The 23,167-nt window shown below is 35.4% G+C and overlaps 1 protein-coding gene across 1 annotated transcript in view; it reads left to right on the forward strand.

Moving 5' to 3' along the window:
• The window catches only part of LOC148953941 (transcription initiation factor TFIID subunit 13-like), a 39,830-nt gene extending 20,240 nt beyond the window's left edge, over positions 1 to 19,590 (forward strand). Inside the window, exons 2-3 of the mRNA XM_089086856.1 lie at positions 14,989 to 15,162; positions 19,284 to 19,590. Of these exons, the coding sequence (XP_088942982.1) occupies positions 14,989 to 15,162; positions 19,284 to 19,457 (348 nt within the window). The 3' untranslated portion in view covers positions 19,458 to 19,590. The remainder of the gene's footprint in view (positions 1 to 14,988; positions 15,163 to 19,283) is intronic.
• Positions 19,591 to 23,167: the final 3,577 nt, after the last annotated feature.

Consider the following 23,167-nt stretch of genomic DNA (forward strand, 5'->3'; position numbering starts at 1 on the left):
TTCCAGTTTCTTTCTCATGTAAAGGGAAAAGCACTTCTCATCTTAGATGGACATGGCACACATGCTCTTGTAAAAATTGCAAAGCTTTCTCTTGCTCTTGCAAAACTTGCAAACAAAATTAACGTGACAATTCTAAAGCTACCTCCACATGCTTCAACCTCTCGATAAAGTGGTTTTCAAGGGAATGAAAGTGTCTTATGATCAGAATCTCTCGAAATGGCAGAGGGAGCACCCTGGTAACATTCTGTCAAAGAAGGATTTTGTATGTCTCTTATCATAGGTATGGGATACCTATTTCACTCCTAGTCTGATTGAAAAGTCGTTCAAAGCAACTGGAATCTTTGACCTGAGTGTTCCAATGAGAGTAAACCCATCCGTAATTGACCAAACCAAGTTTGAACCTACCAAGTTGAGACGCTATGCACAAATAAAAAAGGAGCAAGAGAAAAATTCAGGCACATCTAAAGTCACAACCACTGTCAACACTGAACAAGAAGAAATTACCTTTTCTGTTACCTTTAGTCCAAAGAAGTTGCTTGGCAACCAATCAAAAACTTTTGAAAAGATTCTTCTTGACTCAATCAAGCGGCCCGACCTACCATCAGTTTCAGAAATAGAAAAACGGAAGAAAATTGCAAGAGAGGCAGAAGTGATAACATCAAAAGAACATCTAGAGGTGCTTAAGAGGGAAGAAAATCTGAAAGCAAAAGGCAAAGAGAAGAAGAATAGTTCAGATGGGAAGGGTATAAAATCGAAAAAAAAAATTTCCTAAGAGGGAAGCCAATAGAGATACGGGTGATAGCGAATCAGACATCAGCCTTGAACTTGGCTCTGATGAGGATGATCAGAGTATTCAAAATACTATTCAAGAAAGTGACAGCAATGACAAGGAGACACCCAGTAAGCAAAAGATTGTTCCCAAGCTAAATAAGTATTATGCAGTTAGATACGATGCAAGGAATGACGAACAAGGTTACATAGGAAGGGTTCTAGACTTTCCTGACGAGGGAAAAGTTAAGCTCAAATTTCTTCACTGCTTGAGCCTTGCCACCTACTCTTTCAATTGGCCAAAGAAAGACGATTTCGATACTGTAGATGACAAATACATTAAGCAGGACCAGTAAACTTAGTGGGAAAACCGGACCATTTGAAATAGCCCAAATCCGTCAGGTTATTGTATCGTACAAGGCAGTTACTAGCAAGCGTCAGTAGATCTTTGTTTTATGCCCATACACGTAAGCTACAACATATATGAGTAACTTTTTGTATCTGGAGTCAAACCATATTTTGTGTGATATGTTTTTCTTTTTTAAAATACAAGCAATCATTTACATTCAGTGATTTGTGCACCTCGGCTATGATACTTGTAATGTTTATCTGTTGGGTAAGTCTGACACTGTCGGAGTTACCCCACAGCAGCAGAAAAAAGTATGGTCTGGCCTTTTGATGCCAGTCAGTTTGACATAAAAATTGTTTGCTTATGGACTTATAGTGATTCCTCAATGCCCTTTAAGATGGTGAAGTCATATTATTTTTGACATATTGTTGAAAAAAGCTAGTAGGATATGTTGCACTTCCCCCAAAGCTGGGGTAAGTCCAACATAGCAGACTGCACCAACTTTGAGACCTGGTGATGGGCTACAAGCACATTATATGGGAAAATCAGAAAGTGAATAATATGGGAAACTGTTGTAAAAAAAAGGTTGATAGAAGATGATATGAGATACTCATAAAAAAAAAATCTTGAGAGTCAATTTAACAAAAAAAAACATGTTAAGGTGTCGGACTTTCCCCGATTCACCCTACAACATAAAAAAAAGAGTCAACACTTAGTTAAAAAGTCAAAAATAAAAAATAAATAGATAACAATAAAATTAATGACTAATTTTCCTGGCTATTGTATAACTCAACAAAACTCTTCCGATATCTTTCATGTTTAGCGGGGATGGGAGTCATTACCAGAAGACTTACAGAGGCCAGATTCTTCAAAACTTCATGGTCGGATTTTGTTGAGACCACAGAAAATGGAAGGCAATTCAGCCTCTGTTCTTTATATATCCCTACGATTCCAACCGCAAGCATTTAAAGAGCCACCAAAATGACAATAGAGAAGCAGAGTTTTTGCTTTCAGACAGAACAAATTTGCGCCAGCTAGGCACTTTTTTCAGATGGTTGTGCATTGAATTTTTCAAATCAGTGTATTTTCCCAGAGCTCTTTTGAAAAATTGCAGTTCTGGTGTTTTTCGCTCGAAAACGGTGCGTTCGCGCTTTTATAGCTGCGCTATTTTATATCAGACGTCTGGTAACAGTGTTTCCTACATTTTCGAGAAGGCAAACCCACAGTGTTCGTTGCTACTTCAAACTTTTGAAAAGAGCTTGCTGGTGGAATGGAAGCGCTGGTGACATGGTGACGACTTGTGGGTGAAATGGAAGAAAAAGCGCAAGGAAATTACCAAAGCACATGCTGTCTGTAGTCTATTCATTATAAATTGCTTTTTTAAAGATCAAATCATAGAGTCATTGTTGAGTAATTCTTATTTTTCAGCACTAATTTTCAAGAATCAATAAGACTATTCGCATTCTGTTCTTCTTAGGGCTCAAAGAGGTCTACTGCATGATTCTGATAATTTACATTGAAGAAATTTCTAAATATAATCTCCCCCCCCCCCTCAGGTCTAAGTCTTGAGTCTCGTCGGCCTTGGAAAGGGTAGGTTATTATTGATACTCCTAATAGAGTTGGGCAGCATCACTCAGCAGTTAACGTTATAGGTCAGTATATTGCGAGGACAAGTTCCTACACACCAACATTTCGAAGTTTCTTAGGCTATACATCAACTCTCTAAAATTAAAACACATTCCCAACAAAACCAGGTTTTCAGCCGAATTTACTATCTTTGTTTGTCCATCTTATAGTATCGATTGGTGAAATCACTAGGTGTCTCCTTGTCTTGTTTATTCTTGTTCAAAACGCCTTGTTGCTGTCATTTCCATGGTTCAACCCCGTAACTTCCGCAACTGCTCACGGATTATTTATTCCGAGAAATGTATTATGATTCTAGACGAACAACTTGCTGTGAAAGTAATAGAACTTGCTTTATTAAAGTATCTGTAAAAGTTTAGTAATTTGATTTTTTTTTTTTTTTTTTTTTTTTTTTTTTTTTTTTTTACAAAGTATGAAATTTAGCATATAATTAAGTATTGTCATCACAAGAATTATATATTGGAATGTGTTGTAAGATATTATACAAATGGACAATCAAAGAAAAGATTAAAGTAATACGAAGATTTGTCCAAATTATATTAACACCTTAATATCGATGATGATACTAAGTTTCAAGTTTAGTGTTCCACAATGGTTCATTTCTATGCTCCCAAAACGTTTTTAATTTAACTGTTAGTAGGACCTGAGATATTTTTATAACGTTTTTAATTCAAATAAGCTCGTTCAGTAAGGGGTCCAAAATTAATAAAAACGAACACTTGAGGCAGGAATGCACAAGTCCCCCCCCCCCCCAAAAAAAAATGGATGACGTTCTTGGATCGGTTCTCCCCTAAATCTCGATTTTCTTTCACGATTTCTCTATACGAAGATTTCTTATATTTACTTTGAGTTCCGCCCCCTTTTCGAAGCTGTCTTCCATCACCCTCACGTCCCATAAAAAAAAATCTTGCGTATGCGCCTGACCAGTTGCTGCACCGATCAAACAGTTCGTGGTAACGAACTGTTTAGGAGCGACCCAGCTTAATAAAAAAAAAGGTAAAGGAAAAGGATGCGGCACTAGACCCTTAAGGTCTAGTGCCGCATTTTCGGTTATCCAGCTTAATAGTAACCGAAACTCTAAAAACCGGAATTTTGATACCCATAGATACATCAATAGAATCTGATTTACCCATCAAAAGTTACACGCCTAAGAAAATTTGCCTTATTTTCCCAAAAAGTCATAGAAATTTAATGAAAATTACACCATCGGATTCAGCGTATCAGAAAACCCTACTGCGGAAGTTTCAAGCTCCTATCTGCAAAAGTGTGGAATTTTATATTTTTTGTCAGAAGAAAGATCACGGATGCTTGTTTATTTATTTTTTGTTTTTTTTTTATTATTTTCCCAGGGGTGATCGTATCGATCCAGTAGTCCTAGAATATCTTAAGAGGACTCATTTGAACGGAAATTACTTAGAATGTACCTTACTCACATGATCTGCTAAGTTTAACACATAGATATAAAGAAAGTCAGATTTTGAGAGGAAGGCAGGTAAACATATTAAAAAAAACAACAAATACAGTTCGAACCGTTTAGTGAGAATATAGGGTTGGTCCAGAGCTACGCTAGACACAACTCTAGATTTGGCTCATGTATGTCCCAAAACCTATGAGATGGTCGTGTAGAATGATAGAAAGACAGGATTCAGGAATTAAAATGACTCACACCAAAAACTTTTAAAGGGTCTTGTTAGTTATAAAATGATCCAATAGCTTAATCCAAAAAAGGATTCCTAAAAGTAATGAACTTGAGCATAAAAACTATTATATCCCCTTTGTTCTTCTGACAAAAACAAACTTAAGTTATCGTTATTTTACGGAATCAATCAGTTTAATCCCAAAAAGTTTTCCTAAAAAAATGAAAAAAGCCTGGGTATCTTTCTTTTTCAATACTGTTTCTTTACCCTCGTCTTAAATTCTACGTGTATTCTGAAAGTCCTGCACAAGAAGCAGCTGGTTTGAACCAGCCCTGCAAAACGTTCAGCCTACGAGCCCATCAAAAAGAAGCAGATGGTTTGAACCAGATAGGTAAAACGTATAATTAATCATATTTTTCTGTATGATTACTAGCTTAACGACGTAATATAATGGTTAACTTTCCTGTTTTACAGTCCATGGCTTTTCTTTCAATATAATTTGGCCCTTTCCTGTTTAGATGGGATGGGATGATTTGAAATTCAAGTATTTTATAGGTAAGTCGTTACTTTTATTTTGGCGATAGTATCATTAACATTTTGAAGTGTTTTTTCACTGTCCCGGCAAACTTTAATTTAAGCTCCGTCGAAAATATTCCCCTTCCAAAAAAAAACAAAAAGAAACAAATATGATCATGGATTTGCTACTTCAATATAACAGCATCAATATTTTTGCATCACGTTGGTCGCTAATCCTCCAAATTATGTGTTTACTTCAGATTGATATGAAGCTCGGTCGCAGTTTCCAGATACTTCTGGAACAGAAAAAAGATAATTACACTTGGGTATACGACTGGATTTAATGTTAGCTAATAACAATTTTGACCGACTAAGTTATTTAAAAAAAACAGAGTAATGAAGAAGAAAACACAGAAAAATATTCAGTATTTGTATTAACAACGCAAAATGGTAGTGACAAATCTATAGAGAAATATAATATCAAAAGAATATCCATAGAAAAAGCATTATTGTAAGTTTTCTGTGTAGTTCATTCTAGAAATGGAAACACAAGGAACTAAAAAAAAAAAAAAAAAAAAAATAAAAAAATATTCTTTACTAAAAAATGAAAAAATATATATCAGTAACAACTGTTCAGTAATGACCAAAATATAGTTTTTATTGGGAGGTCTATAATTCTTCCTATCTTTTGTTAAGATTGAGATTTTTTATCCCTATAAAGCGACTCGTCTTAATAGTGACCGAAACTGTAATAAACTGAGTTTTAATATCAATAGATACATCAAAACAATTGGAATTTTATGCTGATTTTAAATATATGAGTTTCATCAAGTTTAATCATACTGATCAAAAGTTACGAGCCTGAGAAAATTTGCCTTACTTTCGAAAAAAAGGGAAAGACCCCTAAAAGTCATAGACTCTTAATGAAAATCACACTATCAGTTTCAGCGTATTAGAGAACCTTACTGTCGAGGTTTCAAGCTCCAATCTGCAAAAATTTGGAATTTGATTTTTTTTTGCCAGAAGAAAGATCATGGATGCGTGTTTATTTGTTTGTTTTTTCTTTTCCCCAGGGGTGATCGTATCGACCCAAGTGGTCATAGAATGTCACGAGAGGGCTCATTCAAACGGAAATTAAAAGTTCTAATGCCTTTTTTAATCAAAATACAAAAAAAAATTAAAAATAGAATCACTTTTTACAAAAAACCGAATTTTTGATGTCTTTTCATACTGAAGTCTTTTCAAAGATATTTGATTTTTGAAACAATCAAAAATTTCGTGGTAGCGGACTGTATAGTAAGAGTGCCTCTTCTCAATAGTAACCGAAACAGTAAAAAACGGAATTTCAATATAAATAGGTACATCAAAAGAATTGGATTTTATGCTGATTTTAAATATATAAGTTTCATCAAGTTTGATCGTACCGGTCAAAAGTTATGAGCCATGGGAAATTTGCCCTTTTTTCGAAAAAAAGGGAAAAGAACCCTTAAAAGTCATAGAATCTTAATGAAAATCACACTATCAGTTTCAGCGTATCAGAAAACATTACTGTAGAGGTTACAAGTTCCTATCTGCAAAAATGTGGAATTTGGTATTTTTTGTCAGAAGAAAGATCTTCTGCTCATCATGTTAAAGATTGATCAATGATGTCATAATCGTAGGTTGTAGCCAGGTCGTCTCTTACTATACCAATTAAGAAAAAGCCATAGTCTTTTTCCTGTTTTTTTTTGTCAAGATTGATTCTATTTTAAAAAATATTTATTTTAATTACAAAATGCACTAGATTTAGCAATTTCCTTTAAAATGAGACATTATACAGTTCTTTATGATTTTCTAGTACATAGCTAGCTGAGGAGAAAAAAAATCGGAAACCAAAAAAGATGCCTTATATGCAAAATATCGTGGTTGTAGCCCCTTTTCTTGAATTTCAAACCAAAATATTTTTTCTTGTTGTTGAAGCCAAGGGACGTTAAGTTTCCTATAAAGGGGGTTTCTACGATTTTCCAGGGCCCAGCTAGCTGAGGAGAAAAAAAAGAAAAGGAAAAAAAGATACCGTTTAAGCAGAATATCGTGCTTGCATCCACTTTTCTTGATTTTCAATCCAGTATATTTCCCTTGTTGTTCAAGCCAAGGGACTATAAGTTTCGTAAATAGGGGGTTTCAGACAAGTCGGTTCTAATAGTGTACTTTGTTTTTTGATCTGCTTCTATTTTTAGGATTTATGACCTATTTCATTTTTACTGTGGGGCATGATCGTCTCTTACTAGGTTGCTAGCTACCACTGAGACCCGGATAATTAAAAAAGGCACTAGAACTTTTCATTTCCACCCGAATGAGCCCTCTCGCTACGTTCTAGGACAACTGGGTCGATACAATTACCCGTGAGGAAAAAAAACAAACAAACAAACAAAAAACAAATAAACATGCATCCGTGATCTTTCTTCTGGCAAAAAAAAAAAATTGACGGTTTTGCAGATAGGAGCTTGAAGCTTTTATGATATTCTATGACTTTTAGGGGGCGTTTTCCCCTTTTTTCGAAAATAAGGCACATTTTCATGAGCGTAACTTTTGATGGGTAAGACTAAACTTGATGAAACTTATATATTTAAAATCAGCATTAAAATTCAATTCTTATGATGTATCTACTGGTATCAAAATATCGTTTTAAAATTTTGAGATAGCCGTTTTGTTCAAAATAGTCCCAGGTCTCAATTTTACTACGGTTCCGGGTTTGAAAACACCCCAGCCCTCGGGGCAATGGCTTTAAGCTATGTTATCTGCAAACTGTTAGCATATGTTTTTTTTATAGAGGGGACTCATTTGATTAAAAATGAAAAGAATTAGTTTCCTTTTTAAGAGTTGAAAGTGATCGAAAGTGGGAAGTAGCAAGCCCCCCTTCTTACACCCCTTTTCCTTCAAATGTATCCAATCAAAATTTTGAAATAGCCGTTTGGTTAAAAATAGTCGAAAAGTCAAATAACCATAAATTAGGGTAGAAAAAAACTCCCAAACACCTTGCGCAAGGACTGTAACTTAAGCAAGTTGCCCATTGTTAAAATATAAGGCTTTTTATGGGAGGGATGGTCATATTTATTTTGGATGGAGGGGGGGGGTCCTTCGATTGGAAATTGAAAAATCTAGTTCTTTTTTAAGAGTCAAGTGATCAGTGGGCAACCAGTCCCATCCCTTTTTTCCCAAATGCATCCGGTCAATATCTTAAGACAACCATTTGGTTAAAAATTGTCTAAAGGCCAAATAATTATGCTTCCGGGGTTGAACACTCCAGCACCTGGGGCCAAGGACCCTAGGGGTCCTTTTCACCATCAGATTATATTCACTGAAAACCATAGCTTAATTCCTTAATTCCGAGCCAAACAAGGTGCAAAAAGTACCCAACCTACTATTCATGTCTGATGAAACCAGGCCGGCGTATCCCCCCCCCCTGAGAAAATTCCACCCCGCAGAAAATTCCTCCAGACCCTCCTCCCGCCCCCCTGAAAATTCCACCCACATACAAAATTTAGCAGCCATAGAGAGAGTATTATCACGGGGAAGTAAAGAGCCATATTAAACCTAAAATGAGCAGAATTTATTCCGTATTTACGGAACATATACGGAAAAAATTCTGCTCGTTTTAGCGTTTCTATTGCTCTTTACTTTCATTTGATAATACTTGTTATTCTTGGTTAATAGCAGAAAAGAAGGTCCTATTTGTTCTAGGTCATCTTAACAGCTAGGAGCTTAAAGGGATCGTTCGGTAGGCCGAGATATCAAAATTTTGTAACCATTTTTCTATGGAAACGACACGCGTAGCTGATTAAATCAAAAGACGCTATGTAAGTCCACCATTTCTCACGAATTGCTTGGGAGATCATCAAAATAAAGGCAGAATCACTCTTATTTGTAAAAGTTGACTAGCCTTGTGATATTATTATATTTTAATTTCATTAACCTTGAGGTGGAGTCCCTAGCCAGCGGTGGTTAAAAATAAACACAAGTATATTTCCGCATACAATAACCAACTGATTAAAAAAAAATTATTGATTTTAAACAACAGGCAAAATTCCTTGCAACAGTCAGGATCGAACCTCTACCAGAAACATTCCAGGCGCGGCTTTATTCACTGCACTGTCACAAGGTATTTGATTAGGATATAGATAATATATATGAAATGGATGTAGCTAGTCTAAGACAGAAAATGACGTCATAATCATGAGAAATAGTTTTCACTCCAACCATTATGTCACTCTTAACTTTCAAATTTTTGGCTATTGAAAACATGCTAGGAAAAGATATATCTATATAGGAATACATATATCTATTATACTGCTTAAAACTACAGCCACTAAATACAAAACAGCAACTATGTAAAATGGATATGCATGTTTTCCTACTCTTCTGATCAAAATTTTGAGATAGCCATTTTTTCAAAATAGTCCAAGTCTCAATTTTACTAAGATTCCTGGTTTGAAAACACCCCAGCCCTCGGGGCAATGGCTATAAACTATGCTAGCTGCGAACTGCTAACATATGTTTTTTTATGGAGGGGACTCGTATGATTGAAAATGAAAAGAATTTGTTTCCTTTTTAAGAGTTGAAAATTATCAAAAATGGGAGGTAGCCGGTCACCCCTCCCCCCCCCCTTTACGCCCTTTTTTCTTCAAATGTATCCAGTCAAAACTTTTAAATAGCCATTTGGTTAAAAATAGTCGAAAAGTCAAGTAACCAGAAATTAGGGTTGAAAAAAAACTTCCACACCCCTTGCGCAAGGACTGTAACTTAAGCAAGTTGCCCATTTTTAAGATATAAGGCTTTTTATGGGATTTATACAGGGAAGGGATCGCTGATGTAGTTTGCAATTCATCAACACTTAAAATGGTATATACTAAGGGAAATAAAAAAAAAGAAAAAAGGTATAACCTTCCCTAAAGATGGTTTCGAAATACGCTACTTCTGCTTATAACCAATGGTATTCTCTATTTCCTGACAAAAAATCAATCTGTTATTTGAAGATACGACACAAATATAATCTAACGCTGCATTAGCATGAAGACGAATTTTCCTAGCCTAAAATGTATCGGAAACGAATAATAGGTAGGGCAATTATAACATTTACCTACCTTTCGCTTCGGAAGATGAACATGCTTAGCAATTCTTACTTATGAGACACTCTCGGTGACAGAGCAGAAATTCCCTAACGATTAAACTTGGCATCTGGACAATAAAGGACTATAAAGATAGGCTACTGCCTGGCAAATTTTAATTTAATTGAAATACTGGAATACGGAAGGTAGATGAGGATCTAGCCCCTATGTCCCTATAATCCCTATAGCCCCTTAACCGAAATTACTTGCCCCAGTAAGTTTCAAGTGAATCTAAACACCTTCATACAAATATCAGTGAAGAGGACTTTGAAAATCAGGACTGTCATGTCCCATTTGGCCAGCGTACTTGCCCTATATATTTCTAGCTGGAACGATCCCCCTCCCCCCCAAAAAAGGGAAAAGTCATGCACATCTGTCTGCTAAATGTTAGTGGGCGAGGAAGCAAGCGCCATATTTGTGTCTCCAATCATACACAGCGAAAATCAGTGTAGGGTTCAAGTTCAAACAAGGCGCTCACTCGTTTTTGCTAAATATTAGCAGGGATGTGAGCAGACTCATTTTGTACCTTAAATAAAATAGATCATAGATCATTACCCGTTTTTGATTTAATAAAGGTGAAGAGTGGTTACATTTCTTGTAAAATGTTGAAGGTTTAAGGGTCAAGGGATGTTTCAGGGGTCCTCAAACCCTCTTTGATCCTCCAATCATAGATATTAAACATCTCACATGTTTTTGGTTCATGCAAGATGCAACATGCTCACTTTTGTGCTAAAATTTCGGCTGGGTAGTGAAGAGGCTTCTGTACTACTTTGGTTCTCAATAGTAGCCTTTAAAAATCACTGTGTGATTCTGGTTCTAAAAAGGTACAATGTGCCAACTTTTTTGCAAGAAAATTGGCGTGACAGGGGCCAGGGGATTTAGGAACAGTAATCATTCAATTTTATGTTCCCAATAACATAGATTGAAATCTTTCGGAGATTTTGCTTCAAATCAGCTGCAAGATGTCAGTCATTCTGCCATGTAGTAGGGAGAGTGCAGAGATTGTTGTGAGTTTTACCAAGGGCCTCCAATTACACAATTTAAATCATTGCATGGTTCTGGTTAAAATGATGTGCAGCATACCCACCTTTCTACTAAAAAGTTGGTAGGAAGGGAGTTGGAAGGGGCTCTGGTCCTTCGTTTCTAAAGCAGCACCAATCTAAGATACTGGTGTGATTCCGGTTCCTATACGGTTTCATGTTTCTACTGATTGCAAAAATTGGGCGTGAGAGAGCAAGGATAAGGGGGGAGGGGTGTTCCGAGTAGCCAAGGGTCAAATTTTTACCTTCGATAATACATTTGTGTCAATCTGCTTCAAACAAGGAGCAACATTCCTACTATAATAAAGAGTTGACAATAAACGGCGATGGAGGGCCCACAGGCCCAGTTAGCACATCTAGCTTGTCTTCGCAATCAATAAAGGCTTAGCTCTATTTTTTGTCTAAAATCATTATCCTGTTTGTTTCCACAGCAACGAAGTTGTTATCTCCTTTAAACCCTGAAAATGGTATATCCGCGAGCAAAACTTTGGATAAAAATCTAATGTAGTATATAATCAGCTAGTCAAGGATTTTTGATTCAGTTTAAAATCAGCTTTTAATGTCTTTGCCTTGGGCCAACTTTCTCATACTGTTACTAGTCCCCAGCTCCCCCGAAAAAGATTCCGGCGGCGGCATTGAAAGTTAAATCAGCGGCACCACGCTGAAAAATTTTCTGCGTGCGCCCCCCATTGCACTTCCTGACTGAAGGGCCACAAAACGGAAATCAGCACCGCCGGTTTGGACCTTGAGTATCTACTGCCGTCATACTTACTTACTTACTTATCAATACTGAAGAATACCTGGAAAGTCACCCCATTAGTCGTTACAATATATTCCTGTAAAAAATGAAAGAATACGAATACAAAAGGTTCCTCAAAGATCTATTTCACTCATCCAAACTTAACTGTATGTTAACTGACACGTAGAGGAGAAGACAAGCACTGAATGTATGTTGAACGGATCAAAAAATAATTTCTTCAAAGGCCTTAACAAATTTGAAGTTATCAAGAATAAGTTTCCTCACCTTTGTGGTTCCAACATACATCATTTAATTGTTAAAATCCGTCACAACTGAATACCCTCTCTACTGTCATCGGGGTAACTAACATGGATAGTACCTTCCATGCCTAAAAATATTATGTATGGCACAAAATGTATGAGACAAAAGCTTTCTCCAGAAGCCAACAAAGGAATTAATAGCTTAAAACAAGTGAGAACCTTGGCTCTTTTTGGATGTGTTGATGGACTTTGGCAGAGAACAGTCTGATGTTTAATGTCGCTATATTCTAATTTTATCACTATCATCAAAGTCTAACATCGTTATTAGCTTAAATTTATTTTCTTAAAAAAAAAAAATATGGCACAGGCAGACTTGAAACATCTACTCCCCAAAAAGGAATCAACATATGACGTCAAAAGTGGTGGTTTGTGAAGAGATGAGACAATATTACTTACATTTCGTCTTTTTCCTGGGAGCTTTCTTGTTCATATGGAAGAATCTTTTCAACCCCCCGGATCTTGTCTAAAATTTGAAATACTATGGTTGAGGATGGATATTGGATCGTTTTTAGATAGAAAAAATCCAGATAAAAAACTTGATTTAAGTTTTGGACACAAATATTTTCACCATTTTGAATACGAATTCTCCTCTTATCACTGACTCGTTAGTGACAGCCAAATGGTCTTCATTTGCACGTATATTGAATATTTCGAAAATTATAAGCGCATCTGTGAACTGGATTTCACAGATTCAAACTGAATCCAAATAGAAATTCAAAATAATTCCTCAATTTCTCCTTTCGAAGCGTAAACTTACCTTCATTGGCCTCTACGGTCATTAAAACTGGAGTGCGGGATAAAAAGAACCTTCACAGGTCGACATTCATCATCGCCTAAACCTAGGTCTTGTTTTCCTATCTTGAACAAGATGCTTGATAGGGAAATATTATACTGATAAATAATCTAAGCTTATAAAGCTTATTCTAAAGCTTAATTTGCCTTGTGCAAAGTCGAGATTCAGTGATCTATACTGTTTACCTGCTTCCTTCACGGGGAGGGGGGGGGAGGTCATCATCAACTGAAAAAATGGCAAATGGGCATAGACATCAAAACTGCATTTAGATCTCAGAATGTATCAGGTAAGAAGGAAATTTCTGAGCGTTTTAAGTCTATTACTCTGCTGAGTTTAAACCTCCTGTAACTAAATGCCTCTATAATAAGCTCATGGATATTATAATCCCGTCAGTATGATTTCGTGCTGTCCAAATAGCAAGCTTTCAATTATATGTCACAAATTTAGTGTGATCGGGAATTATTATAAAAGTGTGATCGGGAATTTTGATAAAATTACTACGTATATGAGGGGGTCAGCCCCCTATTCAATACCTCGCTCTTTACGCTAAAGTTTTTTAGTAAGTAAGTGTGTAAATGTGACGACACTAGACCTTTAAGGTCCAAACCGGTGGTGATGATCTCCGTCTCGTGGCCCTTCAGCCAGGAAGTGCAATGGGGAGCTGGGGGCCATCCTGTGCTTTCGCAAACCCTTCCTGCTTACCTTCCCCAGATTTCTCCAGGTACCCATTTAGAGCTGGGTCAACTCTGGCTAAGCTTTCAGAGTCATACCACTGACCCGCGTCCCAGACCAAATAGCTGGTCACGCCAGGAACGAACCCGTGCCCCTTGGACAAAGAATTCTCGAGCCAGCGCACGTCCACTTAGCCAGGACGGCTTTTTTAAGTATTTTTAAAGTTTTTTAGTTCTTTCAAAAGAGCTATCTATTCTAATTGAACGGCCTTTGAGATTCAGGGGTTTGTGACTCGAACAAAATTCGAACTTTAGCGTAAAGAGTGAGATATTGACTAGGGGGGAACCCCCTCATATACGTAAAAATTTCTGTTCGTTTTATATTTTGATGTTGTTCTTTACTTTCAGTCGAAAAAACTTTTTTTATTTTATTTAATCTTACATATCATGACGATGAAGGTTGATATCACATAGGGCTTATCTAGACTGATCTTAGAGGGAACTCTTCCCATGTAAGGGCAAATAAAAATGCCTACAAGTCTTGTTGCTATAAAATAAATTATATTATATTCACTTTTGGCTTTTTTGTGTATGTTTGTTGATTTTGGCTGTTTTTTCCTGCTGTTGATCAGTTACAACCTCATTCAAATAGATTATTGCTGTAGTATTATTAATTGAAGTAGTTCTTTCCTTTTTCTATATTCTTCTTTTGCCTGGAAACATTGAATATTTAATTTTTTTTTCCTCTTTTACTATCGATTTGATTTGTTTGTTTCTTTGGTGAGTTAAGGCTTCGGCATTGTTTTATAATAAATGGTCCTGAAGGATAAGCAAATTAAGATTCATGAGTGGAATCCAAATTTCAATATTTTCTCCTTGTATACGTATAACTAACCATTTATTGTATATAAGCATAATTAACCATTTATGTTTATATGTATATGAGACCATTCATTCTCAAGTAAGAATATTATAGCAAGAAAATGATAACTCCTGCTGTGTTTGTATCTTTTTAGAATAATGCGTTGTAGTTATTTTGGAAGTAAAGAAGAAAGCATATGGTTAATGGCGTGTGATATAGAACTGCAGATTTACTTTGTAACTTCTACTTTGCCTTGCTTTCAAGTTGATGTAACATTGTTAAACTGTTTAGTTAATTTTGAATTATTTAATGTAAAGGAGCAATTGAATTTTGACTAATTCTGTTAGTATATATTCTTTTGTGTTTTCTATATATTTTATTAGTAACTGAAGGAGAATTGTCAACCATAGAACTTACTAGTAAACAAGGATGGAATGAGCAACTTTTGAAATTCCTGTTTTGTTTAATTTATTTTTCTGTTTGGCTAAAACAATTTTAAATTCAGGATATTGATGAAGAAGAAGCAGAATTGCAATATGGTTCGACGTCTTCTGGCCGAAGAAGGTGGTTTAGTAAAGAGCTGAGATGCATGATGTACGGGTTTGGTGACGATCAAAATCCATACACAGAATCTGTTGACCTATTGGAAGACTTGGTCATAGAATACGTAACAGATATGGTAATCTCTATACATCAAGTGTGCATATTAGTTTTTATTTCCGTTGGGTCGAAGAAGTAGGCTTTTTTACTAGTTGTTAGTGTATATGTTCACCCATATGAGAGAAAATGCCACTCTTCTCCCACTTAAAGCTACCTAAAGGAAACTGCTAAAAATGTATTTGATCCCAATCCCATAAGTCAACTACTCTATTTCTTCAAAGAAAACTATATAAACTTAGGTGCATACTGGTTTGATTCTTATTGGATTTGGGAGAGAGGGGGCTAGATGATTTTTTGTCACAGGGTAGAGGAGTCAAGGCACAAAAAAGTGCATTTATGGGTCATTATTTTTCAATGTTTCACATGTGTCTATGCATGCAGATAATGTATTATTGCAGCCAAATTCTGTGGTTTTTAACAGCTCGATTCTCTCTTCATTTCGGTAAGAATGTTTTAACTAAGCTTGCATTCTGGGTACTGAAAGGGTAACAAGTCCCCTTTTGGTTTATAAAAATTTAAGAATTGTGCTGTAAGGTTTAAATCTAGTATGAAGAGCAGCAGAGCAGGGGTAATCTCCGTCATATTTAGAGCAATTATATTTTATTGTTTAAAGCTATTACACTAACACGAGTCCATTTATTCTCGGAGCATTGCTGTACGGATATATAATATATATATATATATATATATATATATATATATATATATATATATATATATATATATATATATATATATATATATATATATATACCTGTGTTAAAAAAACAAAGGTTCGGCGATATGCATTTCATAATGACAAAAGATCAGCCGAGGTAAAACGAACCAAACAAATTGAAATGATAGCGATGATGATTGGGTTTTAGATTTTGACATGGATAAGGTCGTCAATGCCTACCATACCTTTGAAAATCAAAATATGGACTAGATAAATCGTTGGAAGAAAAAAAAGTGTTTGTCCCACCACCTGAACAATTAAGATACAAAGGTTCGGCGATATGTCTTTCATAATGACAAAAGCCAAGGTAAAAGCAAAAGTTTTTGTTCCACCACCTGAACAATTAAAAGAAACAAAGGTGGTCGTCATTACCTTCCATACCTTTGAAAATAAAAAACCTGTACTAGATAAATCGTTGAAAGATTAAGAAGTTTTTGTCCCAGAACCTGAACGATTAAAAGAAACAAAGGTTCGGCGATATGTCTTTCATAATGACAAAAGACAAGCCGAGGCAAAAGTTAAAGGTTCTATAAAAAATATAATTTTACAAAGGCACCACTTTTATTTTAACGTCCATTTGGACGTCATGACACGGGCGTTTGGGCGTTTATAAGACAAGCGACAGTGAGAATCTATATATAGAAGCCTGCCGAGTGTTGGGGCCCGGCGGCGAAGCCGTAGGGCTCCCGGGGTACTATATATATATATATATATATACTCCCCACAGTACATATATATATATATATATATATATATATATATATATATATATATATATATATATATATATATATATATATATATATATATATATATATATATATATATATATATATATATATATATATATATATATATATATATATATATATATAATATATATATATATATATATATAGATAATTTCGGAGACCACACTGCCTTTCCATGACGATAAATAAAAGTTCAAATAGGATAAAATCCTTTTAATAGACAGTGATGATAGAAATTCACAAAAATACCAGATATTTCGGTCACATATACAGTGACCGTCATCAATAGTAAAACTGCTACTGATGACGGTCACTGTATATGTGACCGAAATATCTGGTATTTTTGTGAATTTCTATCATCACTGTCTATTAAAAGGATTTTATCCCTATTTGAACTTTTATTTATTATATATATATATATATATATATATATATATATATGTAATATATATATGTAATATATATATGTAATATATATATATATATATATATATATATATATATATATATATATATATATATATATATATATATATATATACCACACTGCCTTTCCATGACGATAAATAAAAGTTCAAATAGGATAAAATCCTTTTAATAGACAGTGATGATAGAAATTCACAAAAATACCAGATATTTCGCTCACATATACAGTGACCGTCATCAGTAGTATAACTATTACTACTGATGACGGTCACGGTATATGTGTCCGAAATATCTGGTATTTTTGTGAATTTCTATCATCACTGTCTATTAAAAGGATTTTATCCTATTTGAACTTTTTATTTATATATATATATATATATATATATATATATATATATGTAATATATATATGTATATATATATAATATAATATATATATATATATATATATATATATATATATATATATATATATATATATATTATTACCAAGTCAGCAATTAGTGAACACAGACCTGGGAGAAACTGTTAGCGACTCTTTGCCAGTGATAAAAGTACCGTGACCACCATAGCAAATTCAACGAATACCAAAAGTAGCCTCTTGAAGCCCCAGATGAAAACTCTATGGATCATGGTGTTCGTTGCTTTGTTGCAGATGTCATTTATATCATTTACCTCAGAAGCTTTTGTAGCCTACTAACTGAATAATGGTATCAAAATAATGTCATAGAATATTAATGAAGATGTTAATTCGAAGCTTTTTTTTATATGAATACTTTGCGAAACTAGTGACGTACTATGTCTGCCAGAGCATCTTAAACAAAGTAGGTTCTTTGACTGCCTCTTCGGGTATTAACATATACCCGAGCTATATCGATTAAATCCGGGCTGCTTGCCCCTCTTGATGATGTCTGAGTGAAAAATGATATGTATTAGCGATCGATGAATGTTTGAATTCGTTCGTTACGCTAGTCTTGTAGCATAAGTGCTGATTTAAGTTTTTTTCTTTAGCAGCTGTTTTTGTGAGTCACGATGCATAATAAAGCTAAAAATATACATGTAAGGCCTATTAATACCCATGTTTCTACAGAAGCTAATTTGTCATGCAACATGTAATTTTTTTTTGTTGCAAACGTTGAATTAGGTCTTTTTATGTAAATAGAAGCCAAATTATGCTGGTTGATGTAACTAAAACCTCTGTAAGTTGGACGATTCTTGCTCTACATAGAAATGAGACCCCTTTATGGGATCAGACTTGCACGCTTATTAGCTTAAACCGTAATTCTGGTAAGATATTAATTCTTGTCAATTTGCTGTTATTTTACCTGTTGCTCCTTTATTTGATGGAATAAAGGCCAAACATCTATGTCTAGCCCCGAGCCGACATTACCTTTTTTAATTTATCCTACTTCAGTGTCAGGGATGCGTCCCCCAACAATAGCCCATCCGACTAATCCGTAATGCAAGATAATTTTTTTTTGCTTATTTGGATAATGGCAGAACCACAGCTATAGCAAAAATAACTATTGAGAAATCTTTAAACACGGTCCAGTTTGCTGCATGACAAAAATTTGAGACTGATTTATTTTCTTAATTCTTGCAAAATATAAGTGGAAGGTCCTGGGTGGGGAGATCTTTTTGGTTCAGGTTCTCATCTAAATGTTCAGATGTTTTATGCTTTACGATGATAATAATAATATATTATAGCACATGTAATAATATAGTAAAATAACAGTACATACTATGATGAATTATAACAATATATTTATCCACTCTATACCTCTACATTTGAAATATTTGCGTCTTTCTCAGTTTTGTAAAAAGTATGCGGTTGAAAATTTCGAGAATGTTCAAGTAAAAATAGTCTCACTCCATTAGGGGAAGAAGGGGTTGCAATGGGCTTGGTAACGAACGTTATATTTTGAAAGAATCGAGAATTGGATGGTACTATTCTTTTTTATTTTAATTTCATTCAAAGGAGGAATCTTGCTGAATAATTTCTTTAAAAAAAAGATAAATAGATAACTACACTTTTGAAATCATCAAAAAGCTCAGATTTGTCACTTAACCATAATAAAAATTCTAATGAAGAAGCGATCAAAAATTTTTTTTTAAGGCCAACGAAAATACTGAAAAACAAAGCGAATATTTGGGCGTGGCAGGCCAGTGCGGTTTAAGAAATTATCTTTTTACTAAACCATGTTCATTTTAATCATTATAGATTATGTTGTTGTTTTGTTTTAGACTCATAAAGCTATGGAGATTGGAAGACAAGGTCGAGTACAAGTGGAAGATTTGGTTTTTCTCGTTCGAAAAGATGCGCGGAAATATGCAAGGATCAAAGACCTACTGACTATGAATGAGGAATTGAAGAAAGCACGGAAGGCTTTTGATGCTGAAAAATATCAAGGCACATAAAATGCATTACACCTCACATTGAAAAAAACGCTCTTCTTTTCTTTTATTAAATTTTGTAAGTGATATTTGTATTGCTATTCTAGGACAATTATTTTGTATAGTCTATATGTACTATTGTAAATCTGCAGCTTGATTTTTTGTGTTAACTTTCTTTTAATTCTGCGTATAGTTAAACATGGCGCTTCGTCTCCGAGCCCTTTTGGGAAATAGCGTGTACCTTCTGTCTGAACCTCCTTTGCAAAACAGCATGTAAGATTTGTCCTCAACTCCCTTTGGTAAAGAGTGCATACGTCACGTCTCAGACACCCTTTGGTCAACATATACGCTTATACGCTTCGGTATACGCTTCGTCTTCAGCTTTTTTCTTTTATCATCAATGCGTTTGGTCCGTTTCCGGCCTTCTTTGGGACATAATGCTTATGATGCGTCCCTGACTCCACCCCCTTTTGTCAGCAGCCTGCATACTTCGGCTTAATGTTTTTTCCGTTGGCAAAACCCTTTGTTCAACAGTGAAAACGCTCTGTCTTTGACCTTTTTTGTTTATTGAGATCACATTATGACTGTCCTAAATAAAAACAAGTAAGTGCATACTTCACAAATGGTGTTTAATTTACACTAAAGTTAGTATTCATTGTGTATAAGCTTTTTGATTGCCTATCTTAGGGCACTTTTGCAGCAAAGAAGCTTAAAGTAAGAAAATATTAAGAGGATATTTTACAGATGATATTTGTTTTTCTCGTCAAGTGAAAATCAAATTGACTGATTTTTGATGGTAGTATTTGACGTACGATTTGCCATCAAGTTTTTGACTACAGATCTTACGCCTTACTGAGATCACAATTATACACCGGTTTTTAATCTGCATAGTTGAAGGGTATGAAGTAAGTCTCTTAGTCCCGTTCCCCCTTCAATTCCCCTTACTCTAAAGTCTCAAATATAAACATTTTATACTTTTATTTTTATTCACTATCTTTCGTGGACCCTTTGGTCAACTGTGCCTAAATTCTGTGTCAAAACCTTCATCAGTCAATAGTACGGGTGCCTAGTATTCACTCTGTAGGGCAACAATGCGTTCGCTCAGTTTGGGAGACAGGAAGTGCCTCTGACGATAAATAAAAGTTCAAGTAGGGATAAAATCCTTTTAATAGACAGTGATGAGATAACAGTGATAAAAATTCACAAAAATACCAGATATTTCGGTCACATATGCAGCGACCGAAATATCTGGTATTTTTGTGAATTTCCACCACTGTTATCATCATCACTGTGTATTAAAAGGATTTTATCCCTATTTGAACTTTTATTTATCGTCATGGAAAGGCAGTGTGCTCTCCGAAATTATGTAAGCGCCTCTGGTGCCTTATGGTCAATTGTGCATACACTGTGTCTCCAACAACATTATGCTAGTAGGGTGGAAGCTGCGTCTCTAACTCCCTTATGTCCGATATTGTGTTGCTCCCTCTCCAACCTTCTTTTGTCAGCAGTGAGTACGCTCCGTCTTCGACTTCTCTTTGGCAAAAACCCCTCTAACCCCCCCCCTCTGGGTACGGCCTTGTGGGCAAGTGATCTTTTTTCCATCAAAGTTAGTATTTAAGGATTAATGAGGCTGGTAACTAGAGATCTGTGGCTATTGTAAAAATATAGAAGCCCAAAATAAAAACTAATTAAGCATATAATTCGCCAACAGTGTTCAATTTTCATCAAGGTAGTTTCGCAGTCTTTAGTCCAGTAGTTCTGAAATCATCTAAACTCATAAAAGGCACCTCAACAAATAACGCTGTTTTCTGACTAGTTATTTCTGTCTGCTGTGATTACTTTACTGCTAAGTATTTTCTTCTAAATTTATAAAGACGTTTTTATTTGGAAACTTATTACTTTAACGATTATCTTTGAAACAATTTAAAGTACTAGACTTTGTGACAGGCTACCATGAAAATATTATCAGAGGCAACGCTGTAGCGTTGCCTATAGTAAAGGCCATACGGCTCCAATGTTTTATTATTTATTTATTTATTTTTTTTTCCCAGAGGCACTTCATATGGAAGGGGTTGTCGTAGAAACTTCAAAGGGGGATCATTCGATTGGAAATCGAGAGTTCTAGTGCCCTTTTTAATAGTCGAAAATGATTGGAGGGCAACTACCCTCCCCCCCCACGCCCACAATTCCCCCAAACACATCCAATCAAAATTTTGAGATAGCCATTTTGTTCAGCGTAGTTGATTTCCAGACATAAAATATATTTTTGAGGAGGACACTCCCCCAGAACCCTCAGGGCAAGGGTTTTAAGTTATGCCCTGGGGGCATATAAGGTTTTTATAGAAGGCGTTGTCGTACAAACTTCAAAACAGGCTCAATCGATTGGAAATTAAAGGGCTAGTGCCCTTTTTAATAATCGAAAGTGATTGAAGTGTAACTAGCCCCCTCCCCCCCCCCCCAAACCTATCATAACCCCAAACTCATCCAGTAAAAATTTTGAGATAGCCACTTTGTTCAGCTTATTTGATTTCCAAATGGAAAATATATTTTTGAGGTGGGCACTCCCCCACAACCCTTAGGGCAAGGGTTTTAAGTTATACCCTGGGGTCATATAAGGTTTTTATAGAAGGCGTTGTCGTCGAAACTTCACAAAAGGCTCATTTTATTGGAAATTCAAAGAGCTAGTGCCCTTTTTAATAGTTGAAAGTGATTGGAGGGCAACTAGTCCCCCCCCACCAAGCCCATTATTTCCCCAAATACATCCAATCAAAATTGTGAGATGGCCACTTTGTTCAGGGTAGTTGATATCAAGATAGAAGCTGTGTTTTTAAGAAAGCGACTCCTCCAAACCCCTCAGGGCAAGGGTATTAAGTTATGCCCTGGGGGCATATAAGGTTTTTATAGAAGGCGTTGTCGTAGAAACTTCAAAACAGGCTCATTCGATTGGAAATCGAGAGTTCTAGTGCCCTTTTCAATAGTCGAAAATGATTGGAGGGCAACTAGCCCCCCCCCACGCCCATCATTCCCCCAAACACTGTAAAGTTTCTTTGTTCACTTCTCTGTGAATTGTCTATTTCTCTGTACAGTGAGACTTCTTCTCTTTAGGGCCTTATGGTAGCGTTGGCCTATTATCTTCTCTTTAGGGCCTTATGGTAGCGTTGGCCTATATCTGGGTTCTACCGGTGGAGGATGCCTAGAACCTCTAACCATCACATAGTCTGTGTTTAGAGTATAAAACGTTTATTTATACATATAATACAGTGAAGGTACATATGACGAGGACAGATACAGAATTCGAACTGACTCAAATAATCTAAATTGGTAACGTATATTCAGATACACATCTGCTTCTGATAAAGACAATCCGGGTTGGGTTGTTGACCATTGAGCTTCTTCCAGACAGGAAATATTATCGCTTTATTCCAAGAAGTGGGGTTACAATGTTTGCATTTTAGATAGTGGGGTTATTCTGGGTTCAAGTGGCCTTGGGAAGAATTATACATATGAATTTCTGACTTAGAATCTTAATTATTGGTTTTAACCAATAAAAACCTATTTCAAAATTTTACAGTTTTTCCCCGGGGTTTTCAAAATCTTTTTTTTCCAAAAAAAAACGATTTTCTATCCTCAAACAAAGGTACACTTAACAAGAACATAAAATAAAATACCGACACTAAAACTGAATCAACAAGACACAAGAAAATATTTTTCCAATTGGCACTTTCATTTCACTT

This window comes from Artemia sp. Qi Xiang Cuo, chromosome 3, assembly GCF_049724085.1.
Source record: "Artemia sp. Qi Xiang Cuo chromosome 3, ASM4972408v1, whole genome shotgun sequence".
NCBI lineage: Eukaryota > Metazoa > Arthropoda > Branchiopoda > Anostraca > Artemiidae > Artemia > Artemia sp. Qi Xiang Cuo.